The 20599-nt window shown below is 42.5% G+C and overlaps 1 protein-coding gene across 1 annotated transcript in view; it reads left to right on the top strand.

The window, feature by feature from the left end:
- LOC137415488 (integrin alpha-6) overlaps positions 1-20599 on the top strand; it is a 137413-nt gene that overhangs the window by 99002 nt on the left and 17812 nt on the right. The window contains exons 18-21 of the mRNA XM_078766677.1: positions 6955-7032; positions 8741-8843; positions 9312-9497; positions 10396-10497. Of these exons, the coding sequence (XP_078622803.1) occupies positions 6955-7032; positions 8741-8843; positions 9312-9497; positions 10396-10497 (469 nt within the window). The remainder of the gene's footprint in view (positions 1-6954; positions 7033-8740; positions 8844-9311; positions 9498-10395; positions 10498-20599) is intronic.

Below are 20599 nucleotides of genomic sequence, written 5' to 3'. Positions count from 1 at the left end.
GTTTGCTATTCACAATTGTCATTTCCAGGGAAATATCAACACAATATATTATATAAATAAAATAATGGATTATCTTGAAATTAAACCTGAACTCAGGATAAATAAATAAAAATTCTCAAAAAAGAGTTTCTCAAAAAGCCTGTAAAAAATTGGATGACTTATTTTCCAGATATATAAATAAATAATTTTTTACCCATTTGGGAAAATAAGATTAAATTGTAACAACCATAAAAATCTTCCAAATTCATTAAGATGTCTAATAGTTGGTTCAAGCAGATATGGAAAAACCTGTTTGCTTTTAAAGATGCTCCTTACTCCCAACTTTTTAGATTATGATAATTTAATAATTTTCACAAAGTCAAGTTTTCAACCTGAGTATCAACTACTATCACAAGGTTTTAATGTGGGTCTTCAAAATGATGATATAATTGGTTTATTTAAATTTCAAAACAAACTAGAATGCCACTCAGTAGAGCGCATACTCCCGCCGTGGGTCAAGTTGGAGCCCTATCTTCCAATGGTAAAAAATCCTTCAAAAAATTCCTGGATCCAGAATAATATCCTGAGCTCACCGAAAACTAATCAGTTCTTCCTTATCCCAAGGGCAATCATCCCACCAACTTTCATCCAAATCCGTTCAGAACCTTTCCAGATATCTTGTTCACAAACACACGAACACACATACGCACACACATGGACGGACACGATCGAATGCATTACTCCCTGGTGGGAGTAACTAAATGATTATAACATTGAAGATATAATACAACTATTTTGTGATACAATAAACAAATCAAAACATAAACCCTTAACTTGTCTTCTCTGTGATAATACGGATGATATACCTTCACCCCAAGATTTACATAAATCAAACAAAAAAAGAACCTCGTTATCTTTGATGATTGTGTTAATGAGAGAAACCAAATGGTTATGGATAGCTACTACACAAGAGGGAGACATTCTTCTTGTAATTGTATTTATCTCAGTCAATCATACTTTCAACTCTCTCGCCGCTCAATAAGAAACAATGCCAATACTTTTATTTTATTCAAGTTAAATTCAATAGACGCAAATACTTTTTGGAGAGACAATTGTTCTGCATTATGTAGTAAATAGGAATTTGAGGCTTATATGAAACACACAACTGGAAAATATAAATATATTGTTGTGAAACAAGATGAGATACTAACTGATATTTTTTTATTTTATAAATAATTACATACATAAATGACAACTATTATTAATAATCTTGTGGGTAAATCTGCTTCAGGAAAAAAAACTTTCATAAATCTAGGCTCTTGAATAGTAAAAATGAAAAGATTGTAAGTTTTTTTTTTTGTTTTTTTTTTTAAACACCCGATGATTCGTATTGTGGGTACAATGACAAGAGCAATGCGACCATGAGAAGTAGAAGGTGAATATTATTACTACATTTCAATGGAGGAACATATGCGATTGAGGAACGAAGGTCAAGTATTTGAGGAGGTCTCTCTTGACACGACAAAATATTCATATTGTCAGAGTGAGTTAAAGGGCCACAGACACAGAAAATCATGTTTGATTTAATTAATAGATATTGCTTCACTTAACACTTAATCGTCCTTTTTTTTGAATAAATATCACTCGATTGGCCCCCGCCACCCAAAAAACGGCAATTTGATTGCTCATGTGACTGGCTACGTCATCGAGGGAATTTTTTTTGCTGCTGGTAGTTTTTAAGCTGGTAGTGGAGTCCCGCCCCTAAAATCGTGATGTTCATTCATGATGTCACCTGTGTGATGTAATCGAGGGAAAGGTTTCTCAGCACGCAATGATAACTGCCTGACCAATAATCTTCTGATAGTCAAAATCATTATTAAAAACTACCAGCAGCAACAAAAATTCCCTCGATGACGTAGCCAGTCACATGAGCAATCAAATCGCCGTTTTTTGGGTGGCGGAGGCCAATCGAGTGATATTTATTCAAAAAAAAGGACGATTAAGTGTTAAGTGAAGCAATATCTATTAATTAAACAAAACATGATTTTCTGTGTCTGTGGCCCTTTAAAGAAACTAAAATCTGGTGGTCTTAGGATTTTAGAAACGAATCCAGAAGGACCGAGACAAATTATGAAACACCTGAGTGATAATAGAGTTAAGATTTTATCATTCGGTTTTGATGTTGATGAAGAAACTCAACGACAACGTATGAAAAGCATAGATACTTGTATTGGTGAAGAAGAAATTACAACTCGTATTAATGCTAATAAAGAATTTGACAAAATAGTTAAACAAAAGGATCTATTTGAACACATCTACTTTAATGAAAAAAAAAAGGAAAACTTCCCCATTGACTTTTACAATTCAATAAATAAATAGAGAAAATGAATGCGGAAGAAAGAGCAAGAAGGTTTAAGGAACATCAGGAGTTAGCTTCAAAAGTTGTAAACCAACAGGAAGAGATAAAGAAGAAACAAAGACAGAAACTAACGGGTGAAGAAGCGTTTGAAAGAAAACAAGAGAGATTTTTTAAAACTGCTTTTTAAAACTTCCCAACGAAGAGAACAACCCTCTACAATTCCCACGATGGAATACACTCCTGGAAAACTTCAAATGCCCAAAGATTTTAACCAAATGACAGAGCAAGAATTAGATAATATAGGAGAATTAGAATATGATGATGAAGGATTATTTCAACAACTGGAAAAGGCAAATCAACCTCCTGATTATGTTGTGGAGTCTCTTCAGAATTTAGCCTGGTGTTGTCTGCCTGTTTAGCCTGTCTTTTAGCCTGGTGTTGGCTTAGCGGTTAGGGTGCCGGCTTGGGATCCTAGGATCCTGGGTTCGAATCCCGGTCGATCGCTGAATTAACGCCAGGGGGGTTGACTCAGCCTGTCATCCTTCCGAGGTCGGCAAATTGAGTACCAGCTTGCTGGGATGAATGATCCCAGTGTGTACCCCGATTTAGAATAGGTACACCGTATCCCTGGGCATCGTAAGAGGCGACCAAGGTTTGGCGTCAGGAAGGGCATCCGGCCATAAAAACATTGCCTCAAACAGGGAACCATGATTGTCATGGGGCCCGCAAGGCTAACCCCCGCTCTAGCGGGGAAAATGGCCTTAAAACGATCATTCATTCATTCATTTTCAGTCTCTTCAGAATGAATATTCAGCGGATTTAAAAACCACAGCAGGTCGCATTCCAACAGAAGAACCAGCACAGTTCTATCCTGTTAAAGAAAAAGTATTGACATTGTCCTGTGGACGACTTTATTAAGACAGAGCATCCACGGATAGCAATCGAGCTTGATGAGGCGTTTCCAATTGATGGTGGACGATATGCGAGCAGGGGGGTTTGGGGGAGGATGCCACTTACCTTCACGGACGCAGGCGTCTTCAGCCTGAAAAGCAATAAATCAAACGAAAAATTGAGGTAAAATGTACAAAAGGAATATTTATTAACGGACCCCTAGAACAAAGAAATGCGCCGGAAGAACTAAACCCTTCAAATGGAGCGCTCCCACACTGACTTCGACGACACGACAAATGGAAAGGATAATAAAATAAACGTTTCGTTGTGTTGTGTATGCGAGCTTATCTGTCTGGATGTCGGGTCTGTTCGGCCGTCCAAGCTCTGATGTTCGCGCTCCGTCAGGCCTCACTGAGCGCCTCGCTTGCGCCGGTCTCGCCCGCTCAGCAGCAAGCCTCGCTCGCCCGTGAATGCCAGGGAGGAGAATCGACGGCGCTCCAACGTCTCTCCAACGTCCAACAAGCAGAGCAATCTCCGGATCGCAAGAGAAGAGGTCAAAACGGGAACGAAAGGCAAGGGCAGAAGGGAGGTCCAGGCAGGGAAGAAACCAAAGCGAGAAGGGCTCAAATGCCGGCGAGCCAGTTGTTTTAGCGCTCGTTCTCTGGCGTCATCGGCGCTTCTCCTCTAACCAGTGCGTAGCTTCTTGGTAGTGGTTTCACGCCTTCCGCCCTGTTGGCCGAGCGTCTCGCCCTTTGGTGTTACGCCATCGTGTGGCACGTCATTGTCGGTGGTCAATCAGTGTGGCACGTCCTTCACCTCCCTACTCTCCAATCAGCGACCTGCTTCCAACTCGCCCCTCCCCCCTCATCAATCACGAGTTCCTGGGTGTGTCTCTCAGCCTGCCTGTTCGATGTTTGCTGCCCCACCGGTGTTGGCAGCCCAAGTGCGTGGTCGCTTGCTGTTTGTTCTTCCGGTCAGTCATTGTGGCAGTGGGGGATTAATTAATGTGTGCACTAATGGGCCTAGCTAATGTATGTGATGTATTGCCATAAGGTACACTGGATAAATCACAGAGGGGACAACACACAACGGAATTGGCATAATCCCTAGAACTACTTAACATGCCCCGCCCCCTCATGGCGGGGACACAGATCCAACTTATCCGACATCCGGTCGACACAGAACCTATTACATCGAGATTCTCTAGCACGGCAGACGAAGCAGCTACCGATGCAGATCTACCTAAATGCCTCTACCTATGCCTCTACCCAACCGACATAACAATATATAATGATAAATTGGTGTTCTTAAGTTCTGCCCTACCACCTATTAAATTAACCTCCAGATTAATGTTTCTTCTCAAAAAAGATGGATCCCATAGTTCAAGTTATTTTGATGAACCGTTGAATACACAAATTGAAGATGATGGGGTATATAATGATTTACTGGTCCGCTGATTTAATTGAACTGAATTATGATAAGGGATACAAATATGCTTTAACAGTTATTGATTTGAGGAGTAGATTTGCATGGGTTGTTCCTTTAAAAAAACAAAAGGGGTAATACAAAAGGGGTAATGTTAGCTTTCAGTGGAATATTTAGTAAAAGTAAAAGGAAACCAAAGAAGTTATGGACTGATGAGGGAACAGAGTTCTATAACAAAACATTTATGAAATTTCTTAAAGATAATGGTATTAAATTATACAGCACCTTTAATGAAGGAAAGGCAGTTGTTATTGAGCATTTTAATCATACTTTGAAAGAGAGGCTATATAAAAAAATTCACACAACTCGGTTCTCAACAATGGGTATCTATAATTTAGAACAATGTAGATAATTACAATAATACAGTTCATTCATCAACAAAATCAAAACCATCGGAAACATTTACTAAATTAGAATATGAAAAGGAGATTAATCTGAGACGGCCAAAGTTCAAAGTTGGTGATATTGTAAGAATATACAGAAGGAAAAGTCATTTTGAGAAAGGTTATACAAAGAGATGGACTAATGAACTTTTTAAAATTGTTATGATATTGTTATGAAACCTACAAATTATATGACATGAATGGCGAATAATTATTGGGTTCATTTCATTCACAGGGATTACAAAAGACAAAGATGATAAAAACAAAAATTTAAAAATAAGGTCTTAGACCTTAAACGGTCTCCTTCAAAGAGACTAACTAAAAAATTGAAAAATAAGGTTCTAATATTTAAACACTCTCCTTCAAAGAGACGAACTAAAAAAAAAAAATTGAAAAATAAGGTTCTAATACTTAAACACCATCCCCAAGGATCTATACTAATTTGGATCTGTGCCAAGAACTGATTTTTAGTTTAAGTAAAGTTTTGAGAAATAAATAGAGATGAATACAACGTATTGCGACATTTGTAATCACGAGTACAAATATTACAACAAACACCTTCAAACAAACAAATACACATTTAATCGACTTAATCTACTATCTCCTCTTGAGAGAAACAAAACATTGTGATGCCTGTTCTAAGGATGTCTTGAAGAAGGGTTTTCCTAGACACCTTCAATCACTTTGGTGAAATATGATGTAATGTCTCGTGCTTGAAGAGAAGGTTCGGTCGGAGGGCCGACCTTGAGGGAGCTTAAATAAGTCCGGACTGTCCGGTGCTCGATCTCGTGGCATTCTGTTACCTGAGTGCCAAGAGACTAACGGGGGATTAACAGGTACGTAATTGCTTGCTTGTGGGCGGCTTGGAGGAGTCGTTTATTTTGATTGCTTCCTTTGTAGTGCCAATGATTTATGCTTTATTACCCTCGCCAGAGGAGAGGGTATTGCATTTGAGTCTGTTTGTCTGTTTGTCCGCACAGAATAAATATGATTTTCTCTGCAACCGTTGGTCCGATTGAAAGGAAATTTTCACCATAGGTGCAACTCCACCTGTAGAATTTTTCAATGATAATTATGACGCCATAGGTCACGTGGTTCGGCCGCCATCTTGGAAAATCGAAAAACTTTGCACCTCTATATCTCGAAAAGTGCTGAATAGAAAAAATTGAGACATGGCTCATTGTAAAGAACTCTCCATGGGGAATAAAATACTTTAATGATGATGTTATAGGTGCCTCCATTATGACGTCATAATTCGACGAGTACAAAACTTCATCCAATCAAGATGAAATTTCTTGAGCGCCATGTCGGCATAAACTGCTGGAGAAAAAAAATAATGATGTCATCGGTCACGTGGTTTGGCCGCCATCTTGGAAAAACCGAAAAACTTTGCACCTCTATATCTCCAAAAGTGCTGAATAGAAAAAATTGAGACATGGCTCATTGTAAATAACTCTCCATGGGGAATAAAATATGTTAATGATGATGTCATAGGTGCCTCCATTATGACGTCATAATTTGACTACAAAACTTCATCCGATCAAGATGAAATTTCTTGAGCATAATCTAGGAATAAATTAGTTTAGAAAAAAAAAGATGATGTCATCGGTCACGTGGTTCGGCCGCCATATTTGTTTTAACACAAAAGCCTTAAAAACCATGGAAAATACATCCTGGCGAGGGTTTGCAATCTCAGAGTGCTCTTTTTCTTGTTTATAACTGTGGTGGGGTTTGAAGCTGGGCTAGTTAGCTATAAGGGGACGATGGATGCTACCTCTCAGCTGTTCCATCAGCACAGAGGAGTCTCAACATAATGATGCATGCTGGAAGTAAATGAAATGGTGTGTTGTGTTGCAGAATGAGTGAACAGGCTGGTCTCGTTCCCATCAAGGTGCATCTCGGTGTTCAGACGGAAATTTCCTTCACTGTCACCGGGTGAGGTTCCTCTTCATACCATTGGTTTAACCAAGTGAATCTTCATTAGGATGCATTCAATTTTTATGTCTGATCTGGTTGAAAGTCCTCCCTCACCAGATTTATCATTTTATGCAATATGCAAAGGTAACCTGTAAACAATATCAATGACATTTAGATATTGGGTGGGAAATCTGTTTATTACGTGAACAAAAAAGAAGTCACATCCTTTTACAACTTTTACGACCACCCCCTCCCACTAACGCCTACTTCCCCACCACCCTTCCCATTGCCGCCACAACTCCCCCCCCCCCCCCCCCCCCTTTCTCTTCACTTGCTTTGCCTTGCTCTCCTCTATTTCATATTTCACCCAACCTTTTCTTTTCTAAATTTTAATTTTCCTTAGTTTTACCCCCACCGCCCTTCCCCACCTATATACACAATAGATAGATGGACTTTAGTAATAAACTAGAGCGACACTCGGTAGAGAGCACACCTCTGCTAGGCTGAACAGTTTACATTTTGTATCCCACTGATGGGCCAGATCTGGATACCAAACCTGAACCAAAATCCAATCAGCTTGTTCTTCTCACCTAACCAACTTGTTCACCAGGTTTTGCCATAACTCGTTCACAACTCTTTGAAATATCATTCAATAAATCGTTTTGGCCACATCTCTCAATGGTGAAGAATCACTTAAAAATTTTAAAACGTCTCTTATCCAGATCTTCACTAACATCTAATCAATTAATCTTTGTCACACCCACAACCTGTCCAGCAAATTTCGTCTGAATCCGTCAACAGCGTTTTGAGATATCCTGATCGCAGACAAGCCGACAGACAGACAAACATACAACCACCGTTTAGAGGCCATTTTTCCCCACAAAGCGGGGGTTGGCCTTTTCGGGGACCGTGGTAGTTGTTTTTTGGCCCCCTTTTTGAAGCAATGTTTTACGGCCGGATGCCCTTCCTGACGCCAACCCTTTTTGCCGCCTTCAACGACAAACAGGGAATTACCAGTGAAGTGGTACTCAATTAGCCGACCTCGGAAGGATGACAGGCTGAGTCAACCCCCCTGGCATTAATTCGGCGATCGACCGAGATTCGAACCCAGGATCCTAGGATCCTAAGCCGGCACCCTAGCCGCTAGCCCAACACCAGGGATACAGACAAACATACAGACGCAGTGAAAACACTAGAACGCCACTCAGTAGAGCGCATACTCCCGCCGTGGGTTTAGTTGGAATAATACGTTTTGTTTAACATCGCATCTCCCCAAAACAATGAATGAAAAAGAAAGTAAGCCCTAACTGTCAGAGAATTTATTTTGATATATCTCGGAATTAGAGGAGAAAAACATCATTTAAGAATAAGAATAAAAGCTTTAATGCAGTAAAACAGAAAAATCTTTCCCAAAAATATTTCCCAAAAAAATTTCCAAAAAAAATTCCTGGATCCGGAATAATATCCTGAGCTTCACCAAAAACTAATCAATTCTTCCTTATCCCAAGGGCAATCATCCCACCAACTTTCATCCAAATCCGTTTAGAACTTTTCCAGATATCTTGTTCACAAACACACGAACACACACACACACTCACACGGACACGAGTGAATGCATTACTCCCTAGCGGGAGTAATAACCTCCATCCGCCTTCGGTGGTGGAGGTAATAAAACGATTGTGTATTGTTATTGATTGCATTTTGTTGTGCTTCCCTGATCCCGCAGAGAGCCAGAACCAAGGCAACTAAGTTTTGGTGGCTCTGTGGTGGGAGAAAGTGCGATGAAAGTCGAGGAAGATGTAGGAAGTCCTCTGTCCATCCTGTTCACAGTAAGTATCACCATTCCTCTGTTTGTGGAATTGTCTTCCAGAGACTGTTAAATCCCACGCAGGTGCTACACCACCTCAGGTCATCCATCCCTCAATCCTCACCCGTGATCTTTTCTCGGCCCATTAACCCTACCTAACCCAACACTTTTACTTGTACCTTATTATTTCTTCCCCTCCTTTCTCTCTTTTTCTGGGTTTTTTTTTCTGTTTTGTCTGTATCTATGAATGTAAAAGCATATTTTAGGAACCCAACATATTGTTAATGAGGGAGGAATGGTAAAAAATAATGGGATATGTTTCGGGTGAAGATGGAGAAGATTGATTTGATGTTAACGATTTAGAGATTTTGTGAGCGCACATTTATAAAGCACTATAATTGATCTGGATACAGTAATCAGCCAAGTGTTCACCATACTCCAGGAACCATGCTCGATACTGACTTTGTCTCACTGTTGTGCCACCTGGCAGGTAACTAATTTTGGCCGATTGCTGCCAAGTGATGCAACCAGCTTCTTAAGCCTACACATCGCGTGGCCATTTGAAACGTCCAGCGGAAAATGGCTTCTGTACTTGATGAATGCTGAGAGCATGGTCGGAAACCTTACCCACACGTGTGAGGTGTCAAATGGTCAAATTAACCCTTTGAAACTGCAGGTTTGTTGGATCTGTTTTGTTCACTCATGGTTTTTCATCACTGGCCTGTTGTTTGTATTGCATCCGCCACTGAAGGTGGAAACTTCGAGGAGAGGTTGGGTGTGTGACGAGGACTAATTGATTAGATTTTGTTGAAGATCTGGATCTGGACCCGGATACTAGAAATTTCTTAATGATTCTTCACCATTTATAGATTGGGACAAAAAACAACATATAGCATAATATTTCAAAAAATTGTGGACGGATTATAACAAACCCTGGTGGATCAGTTGGGTAGGTGACAAAAACCAGCTGATTCTATTTTGGTTAAGGTCTGGCTGTATATCTGGCCTATCAGTGGGCTACAAAACTTAAACTGTTCAGCCTGGCAGAGGTGTGCACTCTGAGTGCTGTTCTAGTTTATATTCATGTGTTGAGGTTCATGAAAAATAGATGTCAGGAGCTGTGGGTAAACAGTCAGACATGGGATATCTTTAACAACAGACCAAAGTCACCAGTCGGTATGGAGGATGATGATAATTTATGGTAAGTTATTATCCTGAAAGATTGGAAGGAAGAGGTGGGATGGCCTGAAGAGAGGTGGTTCGGTGTCGTTGGTAAAGGGAGATGACTAAGCAGAGGTGACCTTTGACAGTGATCCATGAATGTCTCAGTTAGCAAATTGACACAATTCATCAGAGAAATAAAAAATCCCTTTAGGTTCTGCTAGTTTTCTTCTTCTTCTTCTTCTCTCTTCTTCTTCTTCTTCTTCTTCTTCTTCTTCTTTGTACCGCTACACAATTAGTGGATCTCAGCCTTGTTAGGGCGAATTTCACAAAACAAACCATCAGTGCTTACCGTTAATGACTGCAATATTCTTAAAATTAACCTCTGACCTTTAAACTTACCTTTCTGCCAGGAAACAACAAGGAAGAGCAGACGAAGGAGAAATGTGGAAACGGAGGTTTCATCAGCAAAGTATGGGTTGGAAGGCACATCGAAACACCTTCAGGAGACTTTTGTAAGTTTGTGTACTGCAAGTGTTATCACCGCAGGTGAGGATGGGTGATGGTCAAGGCAATTAACATCATATGAAAATAGGCAATTTGGTGTCTGTCTGTCTGACAACGATATATTTGGTCATTACATTTGCAATCTCAACCTTAACTTGACAGGATGATTAAGGGTCACACGATGGAGGTGGTAGCGACTTCATTTGCCTCCTCCCCAAATGGGGTTTTCCTTGGACAAATGCCTTGTTAACGTGTATACATATCTTATTAATAATAATAATAATTCATTTATTTTGTATAGCGCTTTTCCAGAAGCCCAAAGGCGCTTTGACAGAGTGGCAAACATAATGCATAACAATACATGAAAACAACAATTGCAAAAAGACAAGAATCAATAGGGAAATATTTAAAGCAAAAGGAGGGAGAAGGAGAAGAGATAGTCAGGGGTTAAATGCTGTGGGTTGAATGTTGAATGCAGTGTTGAACAGGTGGGTCTTTAGTGATGTTTTGAATGTGGTGAGTGAGGAGGAGTCTCTGATGGTGTGAGGTAGTGAATTCCAGAGGGTGGGAGCAGCGATGGAGAAGGCCCTGTCCCCCCAGGATCTGAATTTGGTCCGGATGGAGGGGGTCAGGAGGTTGGTACCAGCAGAGCGGAGGTTGCGGATGGGAGTGTGTCTGGAGAGGAGGTCAGCCAGGTAAGATGGGGCCAGGTTATGGAGGGCTTTGTATGTCAAGAGGAGGATTTTGTACTGGATTCTCTGGGGGATGGGGAGCCAGTGAAGCTTGTAAAGGACGGGGGTGATGTGGTCACGGGTCCGGGAATGGGTGAGTAGACGGGCAGCGGAGTTCTGAATGTATTGGAGTTTATTGGTGATTTTTGAGGGTGAACCATAGAGGAGGCTATTGCAGTAGTCCAGACGGGAGGTGATGAAGGCGTGGATGAGGGTTTCTGCAGCCGTGGAGGAGAGGGATGAGCGGAGACGGGCAATGTTTTTCAGGTGAAAGAAGGCTGACTTTGTGATCTGTTTAGTGTATTTGTCGAAGGAAAGGGTTTGGTCAAAGAAGACGCCAAGATTCCGGATGTGAGGGGACGTGGATACTGGGATACCGTCGATGTTGAGGGCAAAGTTATGGGTGGATTTTGTGAGCGTTTTTGGGCCAATGATGATTATTTCAGATTTATCACAGTTAAGCTTGAGGAAGTTGATTTGAAGCCAGGATTTTATTTCAGTGATGCAGTTTGTCAGGATAGAGTGGGTGGCGGTGGAGACGGACTTGGTGGAGATGAAAAGCTGGATGTCATCGGCGAAGCAGTGGAATTGGAGACCATGACGGCGGATTAAGTGACCGAGGGGGGACAGGTAAAGGATGAAGAGGAGGGGGCCAAGAACTGAACCTTGGGGGACACCTTGGGGGAGGGGAGCAGTGGGGGATTTGCAGTTATTGATGGAGATGAACTGGCATCTGTCAGAGAGGTATGATTTAATCCAAGAGAGGGCAGTGCCGGTAACGTTAAAGGTGGATTCAAGTCGGGTGAGGAGGATAGTGTGATCGATGGTGTCAAAGGCAGCGCTGAGGTCGAGGAGGACGAGAATGTTGAGGTTGCCAGCGTCAGAGGAGAGGAGAAGGTCGTTGGTGATTTTGAGGAGAGCAGTTTCAGTACTGTGGTTGGAGCGGAATCCGGATTGGAATGTTTCATACAGGTTATTGGCAGAGAGATGATGTTTGAGGTGAGTGGCTACAGCGCGTTCCAAAACTTTTGACAGAAATGGTAGGTTGGAGATGGGTCTGAAGTTGTTTAGGGTGTCAGGGTTTAGACCAGGTTTTTTTAGAATGGGGGTAACAGCAGCAATTTTGAGGGAAGGTGGGACGATGCCTGTAGACAGGGAGGTGTTTATTGTTGCAATGATAAGTGGAGAGAGAGCAGGGAGGGAGGCTTTGACAAAGCTGGAGGGGATGGGGTCAAGAGTGCAGGTGGCAGTTTTCATTCCTATGAGGAGTTCAGAGAGGTCAGTAGGGGAGATTGGGGAGAACCGAGACAGGGGATGGCAGGACAAGGGGGGGCAGGTGGTTGGAGGGGGAGCGGGTGCAGCGGTGGTCAAGCTGTTGTAGATGTTGTCAATTTTGCGTTGGAAGAAAGAGAGGAAGGAGATGCAGTTGTCTACTGTGAATGACTGGGTGGTGGTGTTCAGGGGGCGGAGGAGTTTGTTTATTGTCGAGAAGAGTGCTTTTGGGTTTCCGGAGCCAGAGTGGATAATTTGAGAGTAGTAGGCAGAGCGGGCGCGGGAGAGGGCATCTTTGTAGTGTTGTAGGTGGTCCTTGTAGGCTTGGGAGTGAACTGTGAGACCCGTTTTATTGCGGAGTCTTTCAAGTTGGCGAGCACGAGTTTTCATCAGGCGGAGTTCAGGGGTAAACCAGGGAGCAGACTGGGTGAAAGAAACTGTTTTGGTTTTTACAGGCGCAAGCTGGTCAAGGCAGGAGGAGAGAGTGTGGTTGTAGTAGTCAGTGAGGTCGGAAGGGGTGTGGAGGTCAATGAAGGGAGAAGTGGACATTTTTTCAGAGAGGGTGGATGAGAATGAGGTAGGTGAAAGAGCGTTTAGCTTACGGAAGTTGATTGTGCGATAATGCCTTGGTGTTGGGGCGGGGATGTTGATGGTCAGAGTGATGGCTAAGTGGTCAGAGAGGGTGAGGTCGGAGCCAGAGAGATGGTGCAAATTTAATCCAGTGGAGCAGACAAGGTCCAAAATGTGACCACGGATATGGGTAGGAAAGTCGACATGTTGAGTGAGGTTAAAGCAGGTGAGTAAATCAGTGAAGTCAGTGGTTATTGTGGAGTCAGTGGAGTCCATGTGGATATTGAAATCACCAAGGAGGAGGATTGAGGGGGAGAGGGAACATAGCTGGGTCAGAAAGTAGGAGAAGTCAGACAGGAATGATGGGTGTGGTTTGGGAGGGCGGTAGACGACAGCCATGACTGACTGCGTGCAACCAGAGAGTTTAAAAGCCAGGTGTTCAAATGATGGAGCAGATGATTATTGTGTTGTTTCGTGGATCACCACTGGCAGAAGTAAAAAAATATTATAAACCACGAACGCATATATTTACCTCTTTAAAAGGTCGCTACTTCTGTTTAACACTAAACTGAAAGTGAGGAAATCCACTGATCGTGGGCTGCCAGGATAGCCTTGAGGTACGCTTTAGGCTGGGTTCGAATCTCGGTCCAGCTATAAACTGTCATCCTGGTGTCTCGCCAGCAGTGCAATTTTTCAGTGTGCTTACCGTCCATCAAATGGAAATGGAGTGTGCTGCAGGTACCTGGCCGTCCAGTCTGCTGGCAGTTGTTGGTGGATGTTAAAGATCCCACGGTTTCCTTCGTGAAGAGTGGACAAATTATCGCTGGCATTATGAACAAATTACAAATTGCTGCTCTAACCTATAGGGAGGGGGTGCACACTACATTAGTGGCACAGCTGTGCCCCATGCCTCCCCCTCCCTACACCCACAGGCAATGCCTGATACCTGCAGCCATGTTCTGCATAATATAATCTATACTACAAGAGAGTTGTTGGTCTGTCGCATTTTTCTCACAGATGGCCAAACGGTTCTTAGTCACATTTTCAGAGGTTCATTAGTTGGTGTCGGGGAGTGTTTTAGGCAAAATAAAATATTTATTTATTTTATTTTTGAAACTTTTGGAATTTTTGAAAATTGGAATTAAAAAAAATTCGCTCAATCGTGCAAAGGGTCTTTGTAGATGTGTGAAAGGTAATATTAAATAATCCCCGACCTCATTCCTTAGTGGATCTATATGGTACGAGGCTGGTTCATGGTACGCAAGTAAAAATGAACTTTTATTTTGGATCCTAAAATTATATTAAATTCTAGCACAAGGACCTTGATGTCAGGTTATTTAAAATTACGCTATGCAATTTAAACTCAACGTCTATCTTTGTAAGAAAATACAGAATACCATATCTTACTTCAAGCTTAAACTCTGAGCAGTTAAAACGGCGACTATTTTCGGGATCAATACGCGGTTTGGGGAGCACACTTTAATTGTGTGCGGACTATTATGTAATGCTATGTTCCTGGTCCATGTTTGTGGTTTGGTGCCGTGTTTGTGAATGACCATATATGCACATCCCACTCGGACGGGATCGACTGTGATCTCACGAGAGCATCGTGGCCTCGGCCTTACCAATAAAGTGGTATATTACACGGACAAAAGGTATTTTAAACTTTTTTTTTTTTTTTTTTTTTTTTTTTTTGTATACAAGATCGAGGCTCGTGAAAGAGCGAACATTAATCACACAGAAAGACAAACCCACACATAAAACATATAACAACGGGAGCGGTAGACAAGATGGGGAGAGAGGGGGAAGGACACAAACACAACATTTGAGAGCAGGGACCGAGAGACATCGAGAGATCTGTGGGAGGGAGAGGGCTTTGGGGGGAGGGAGGAGGCATGGGAAGGGGGAGGGGTGGGAGAGGTATAAAACATATGGACACTGCCAGGACTTCCAGGAAAGAAGTTGGAATTTCAAACAAGGTGGATCTGGGGTGAATTAGCGAGGGTAGAAAAGATCAAGGTTTTGGATGGGGGAAGATAAGAGATGGTGGTGAACAGCTGTTTTAAAGACCTGGAGGGAGGAGTGGGATTGAAGGGAGTGTGGGAGTTTGTTCCAGAGGCGGGAGAAAAGAGGAATGAAAGAGTGAAGGTGAGCAGAGAGCCGAGATTTCGGTAGTTTAACCATCAGAGGGTTGCTGGCAGATATTGTGCGACCTGTGGAAATATTTGGGGGACACAGCACAGAGAGAGCTGGGGGAGCAAGGCCGGAGAGGAGTCGGTAGAAGACAGAAAGACCACCTACCTGCCTTCCGTGAGTGAGTGAAAGGCCCTCAGAGATAGCTTCATCGCAGGAGATTCCAATGATTCTGAAAGCTTTGGTTTCAACAGCGTAAAGCCGAGCCAGGTGTGAGGCAGGAGCACCGGCCCACAGGGGAGAACAGTATTCCATTGAGCTGCGGATGAAAGCCTTGTATGTGGTGAGGAGCTCAAGTGTGCCTAGGAAGGACTTCGCACGACGGAGGATGCCCAGTCGGCGACTGGCTTTGGAGGCCAGCTTGGAAATGTGGTTTTCCCAAGAAAGATCTTGGCAGATAGTGAGACCCAAAAGCTTGAGCGACAGAACTTCTTGGAGAGGATTTTTGAGAAAGTAGATGGGAGGGTTATCCAGTCGAGCTTTTCGGAGAGACATAGTAAGAGTGTGAGATTTCTCAGGATTGAAAGACATGTTCCACTGATTTGACCAGTCTGTGATTTTGTCCAGGTCTTCAGAGAGTGAGGAGGCTGCAGACTGCCGATCTGAGGGATGAGGAATGGAGCGGCAGAGAGTGGAGTCATCAGCAAAGAGATAGAGAGGATTTTTCAGAGAGTCGGAGAGATCATTGATGAAGACCAGAAAAAGCACAGGGCCCAGTACACTGCCTTGGGGAACTCCAGCCTGAACAGGAAGGGGAGATTAGAGAAATCCATTCAGGGCCACACGTTGACTACGACCAGAGAGGAAGTCCGCAAGCCATGCATGGAGATGTCCATGGATACCATAGGAGGAGAGTTTGGTGAGCAGAGCTGGGTGCCAGACCGTATCGAAGGCACGTGATATGTCAAGGGAGACAGCTCTGATTTCCTGTTTGGCATTGAGGACCTCCATCCATTGTTGAGACAGCAGAAGCAACATGTCCAGAGTAGAGTGACCTGGTCTGAAACCAAATTGATGATCAGAGATCAAGCCATTGTAGAAGAGGAAAGATTTCATATCCGAAGCAATGATGGATTCCATGACTTTGCTGATAATTGGGAGCAGGCTGATTGGTCTGCAGTTGCAAGGATCTGTTTTGCACCTTTTTTGTGTAAAGCTGTAATGTTTTCTGATTTCCAGGATGGTGGCAGATGACCTTGAGCAAAAGAGAGGGTGAAAAGAACAGAGAGAGGGTGAGATAGAGCGGCAGAGCATGATTTTAGGACCCGTGGGCTGATGCCGTCTGGTCCAGTTGCAGAATCAGAGTCGAGGTTTGACAAAAACTCCTCCACCTTGTCAGGAGAGAAGGACACAGAGTGCAGGAGCAGTTGGGTTCGACTGGGAAAGGTGGGAACAGAGAGAGATGGGTTTGGGACACAAGATTTTGAGGCAAGCACAGAGTTGAGGCATTCGGCTTTGTCACGTGCGATGTCAACTGTGTAGCCATTTGAGGTAAGGGAGGGGATGGAGGGGGAACAAACGCCAGAAACGGATTTGACCAGACGCCACCAGGATTTGGAGGAGGGAGACAGGTTTGAGAGTTCATTCTTGAGTGTGGAGAGATAGTGCTTCCTGGCACTCCTGAGAGTAGACACACACTTGTTCCGAGCTTCGTGGAAGGAACTGAGATTGCCTTCAGTTGGATTAGCCTTCCAAGAGGCAAAGGCAAGTTGTTTCAGGGAAACTGCCTCACCACAAGATTCAGTGTACCATGGACGGGAGGAAGGGTAAGACAACTGAAGACGAGATGGGATAAATCTGTGCATGAGAGAGAGCAGTTTGCTTTGGAAGAATTCCCAGGAAGAATTGATGTCAGAGGCAGTGGAGATTGGAGACCAATCCAGATGATTGATGGCTCCTTGAAGACCGTCCCAGTCGGCCTGAGTGAAATGCCAGACTCGTCGACGCTGAGGAGGCTCTCTGAGAATGGCCAGAGAGATGTCCACTTTAACAAGTACATGATCAGAAGAACCGATTGGAGCAGAAGAAGAGCAGCAGACATTAGCAGGGAAGTTTGTCATAACCAAGTCTAGAAGAGAAGATACTCCATTGGCTGAGATCCGAGTCGGGAAATTGACAGATTGTGTCAATCCCAGTGAGTCACAGAAGTCCTTTGCTGAGGTGTCATGACTGGTGAGAGAGGAACCCACACCCAACCAGCTGGCATGATGACAGTTGAAGTCACCACATATGAGGAAGAGAGAGTTGGGATGAGTGGATAGAAGTTGGTCCATGTTGTCAGACAGTGAAATGTAAATGGAGTCATCACTGTTTGGAGGACGGTCCAGAACACATATGAACAAAAGGTGGGAGCGGAGAGGAAGCCATAGCCAGAGGTACTCCTGGGGGTGAGGAGGAGAGAGGGCAGTGCAAGGAGAGTGAGGAAGAGAGTTTTTGATAAAGATAGCCATCCCACCACCAGGACGAGGCTCAGGTCTATCATACCGGAGGAGGGAGTAACCAGGAAGAGATATTAAGGAATCAGAGACATCTTGAAGGAGGAAAGTCTCTGTTAAGCAGATCAAGTCTGGATTGTCAGAAGCAACCTGTATGGAGAGATCAGTCAGGTTTGAGGGAAGGCCCTGGATGTTTGAGGTCCATACCGTTAATGAAGAGAGAGGGGGAGCATCGGGTACAGGACAGGGGAGGGGAAGGGTAGGGTAAGATGAAGGATGAGAGGGGGAGGTAGGAAGTGCAGTTGATAGTGTGTCAGAGATTACAGAAGAGTTACAAGAAAGGGAAGGATGAGGAGGACGAAAGGTTTGATGGTGATGGGATGAGGCACAGTGAGGGGTTGTTTGAGGGGGGGGGGGGGGGGGAGAGGAAAGTAGAAGGTTGGGGAAGGTGGAGGTAAGAGATATAAGGGAGACGAAGTGGGGAGGAGGCAGCTTTGAGGAGGAGGGAGAATTGGAGAGGAATGGTATGGGGGGAGATTTGAATTTGAGTTTTGAAGGGGAGGAGTGAGGGGGGAGTTTAGGAGGGGAGGGGCAAGGGGGAGTTTAGGAATGGAGGGGCAAGGAGGGAGTTTAGGAGTGGAGGGGCAAGGGGGGAGTTTAGGAGTGGAGGGGCAAGGGGGGAGTTTAGGAGTGGAGGGGCAAGGGGGGAGTTTAGGAGTGGAGGGGCAAGGGGGGAGTTTAGGAGTGTAGGTGCAATGGGGGGGGGGGTTTGGAGGGGAGGGGCAAGAGGGGAGTTTAGAAAGTGGATGATTAATGAAAGACGAACATTGATAACAAATTGGGTTTGTTGTGATTTTCAAGTTAGCAATCCGATTCAGAACGATGGAGGAGGGGTGGAATGAATGTGAATTTAGAACATGTAGTGATGGAGACGTATAAGAGATTGAATTTATTTTTTTTGACGTGGAATGAGTTGGAGCGGAAATTGAAAAAAGCCTTTTAAATAGGAAGAAAAACAGTGTGTTGTAATATACCACTGAATAAAACACTGAAGGGGAAAGTTTAAACATATTTAAATAAACAGAACTGTGAACAATCTTGTATGCACAAAAAACCAACGGGGGGAGGGCCGAGAGGGACAACCATGAATCACGTGAACAGGGCAAAAGATGGATGGCAAGGAGATAATGGGGGCGGGGCGAACAGCACACCTGGACAGAAGTACAGGATGAGACAACAGCACACGTGGAGAAAGGAAAATAAATGTTTTTGGTTTTGTTTTTTTTTGTTTGTTTTTGGGGGGGGGGGGTGGGAATTTAAAACGTTAGACAAAGAGTATTATGTTCGGAGTAGAAGGGAAAAAACTAAGAGCCAAGCAAAACACGATGTAGGGGACAAGTTAACAAACACCGACGGGGGTACAAGGCCGCACACACGGAGCAGAACATGATTAATTAATTACGAGTTACAGGAAATTCAAACCAAAACTAACTATAAACAAACAATAACGCATACACGATAAAATAACGAGTTGAAATTTGACAAACACGAATGAAAAAATAACTTCGCTTTGGATGCCCGGAGAGAACGAAGCCTCAAGGTCGGAAGCTTCAACAACTAGGCTGCACGGCACGAAATACTCGACTATTTTATCCAGGTATGAAAGATTAACACCGAGAATCTTCCGAGGGACACACAAAAGGTACACACACGTAAGATAAATACAGTTTCAACAAAGATACAATTGTGACATTTACTTAACTTCGAGCGTGCGTGAAGATCGTCACATTTTAAAACATTTTAAACATTATTTTAAACAGTAAATTTTAAACCATTTTCAATGGTTGCTAGGAGATGGGGCAGCATGTAGCAGCATACTAAAGGAATCATAAGACTTAAAAATAAACAACACATATATAATTAAATAATCACTCGTGGTTCCCAATCGAAGATTTTTTTTTTGCGCCCACGAAAAACCGCGAATACATGGGGCACAGGGCCGGGAATGTAGAAGCAGGTCAAATATTATGAACCGCGAATAGGTAGGTGGGGTCTATGAATGTTGTGATCTGGCTGTATTAGTATTTTATAAATGTTCACAAGGCAAACAAATAGCTGAAGCAGAACAATTTTCAGTCAAAGATGAACAAATGCACAATCTGATGGCAGCACACTCTGTTCCGAACACAGTAAACCAGCCAAGGAAATCAAAGGTAACCTAATACAAGATGGTCTGATAGATATATATATATATATTTATATATGTGTGTGTATATATATATATATATATATATATATATATATATATATATATATATATATATATATATATATATAATGTATATAATGTGTGTATATGTATATATATATATATATATATATATATATATATATATATATATATATATATATGTATATTATAATATATATATATATATATATATATGTATATTATATATATATATATATATATATATATATATATATATATATATATATATATATATATATATATATATATATACCCTTATTCAATTGATTTGGTTGAAAATTAGTCTTGATGAGAGTATGCTGTAGTTTATTTACAAAGATTGGTCATTCTAAGTCACACTCCTTAAAAAATATGAATGACTAAATAATAAACTAAACTTTAATGACTAAATAAAAAATATGAATTTTGCCTACAAGGCTCAAGTCTGTCTGTCGCTCAAGTCTGTCGCTCAAAGAAGTACTGCTCTCCTGTATGATCAGATAAATCTTTGATCAATACTGTATATAATTATTTTATTCAACAAGGTATATGAAACGATTAGATTATTTTATCAAAGGGCTCTTTCAAATAGACTAAAACCTCTTTTTGCGGATGTTGATGTTTTTAATCGTTATATCACCTGTAAGATTTATACACA

The sequence above is a fragment of the Myxine glutinosa genome, chromosome 12 (genome assembly GCF_964187855.1).
Source record: "Myxine glutinosa chromosome 12, kmMyxGlut1.1, whole genome shotgun sequence".
Taxonomy (NCBI): domain Eukaryota; kingdom Metazoa; phylum Chordata; class Myxini; order Myxiniformes; family Myxinidae; genus Myxine; species Myxine glutinosa.
This window is presented reverse-complemented; position numbering and strand designations above follow the sequence as displayed.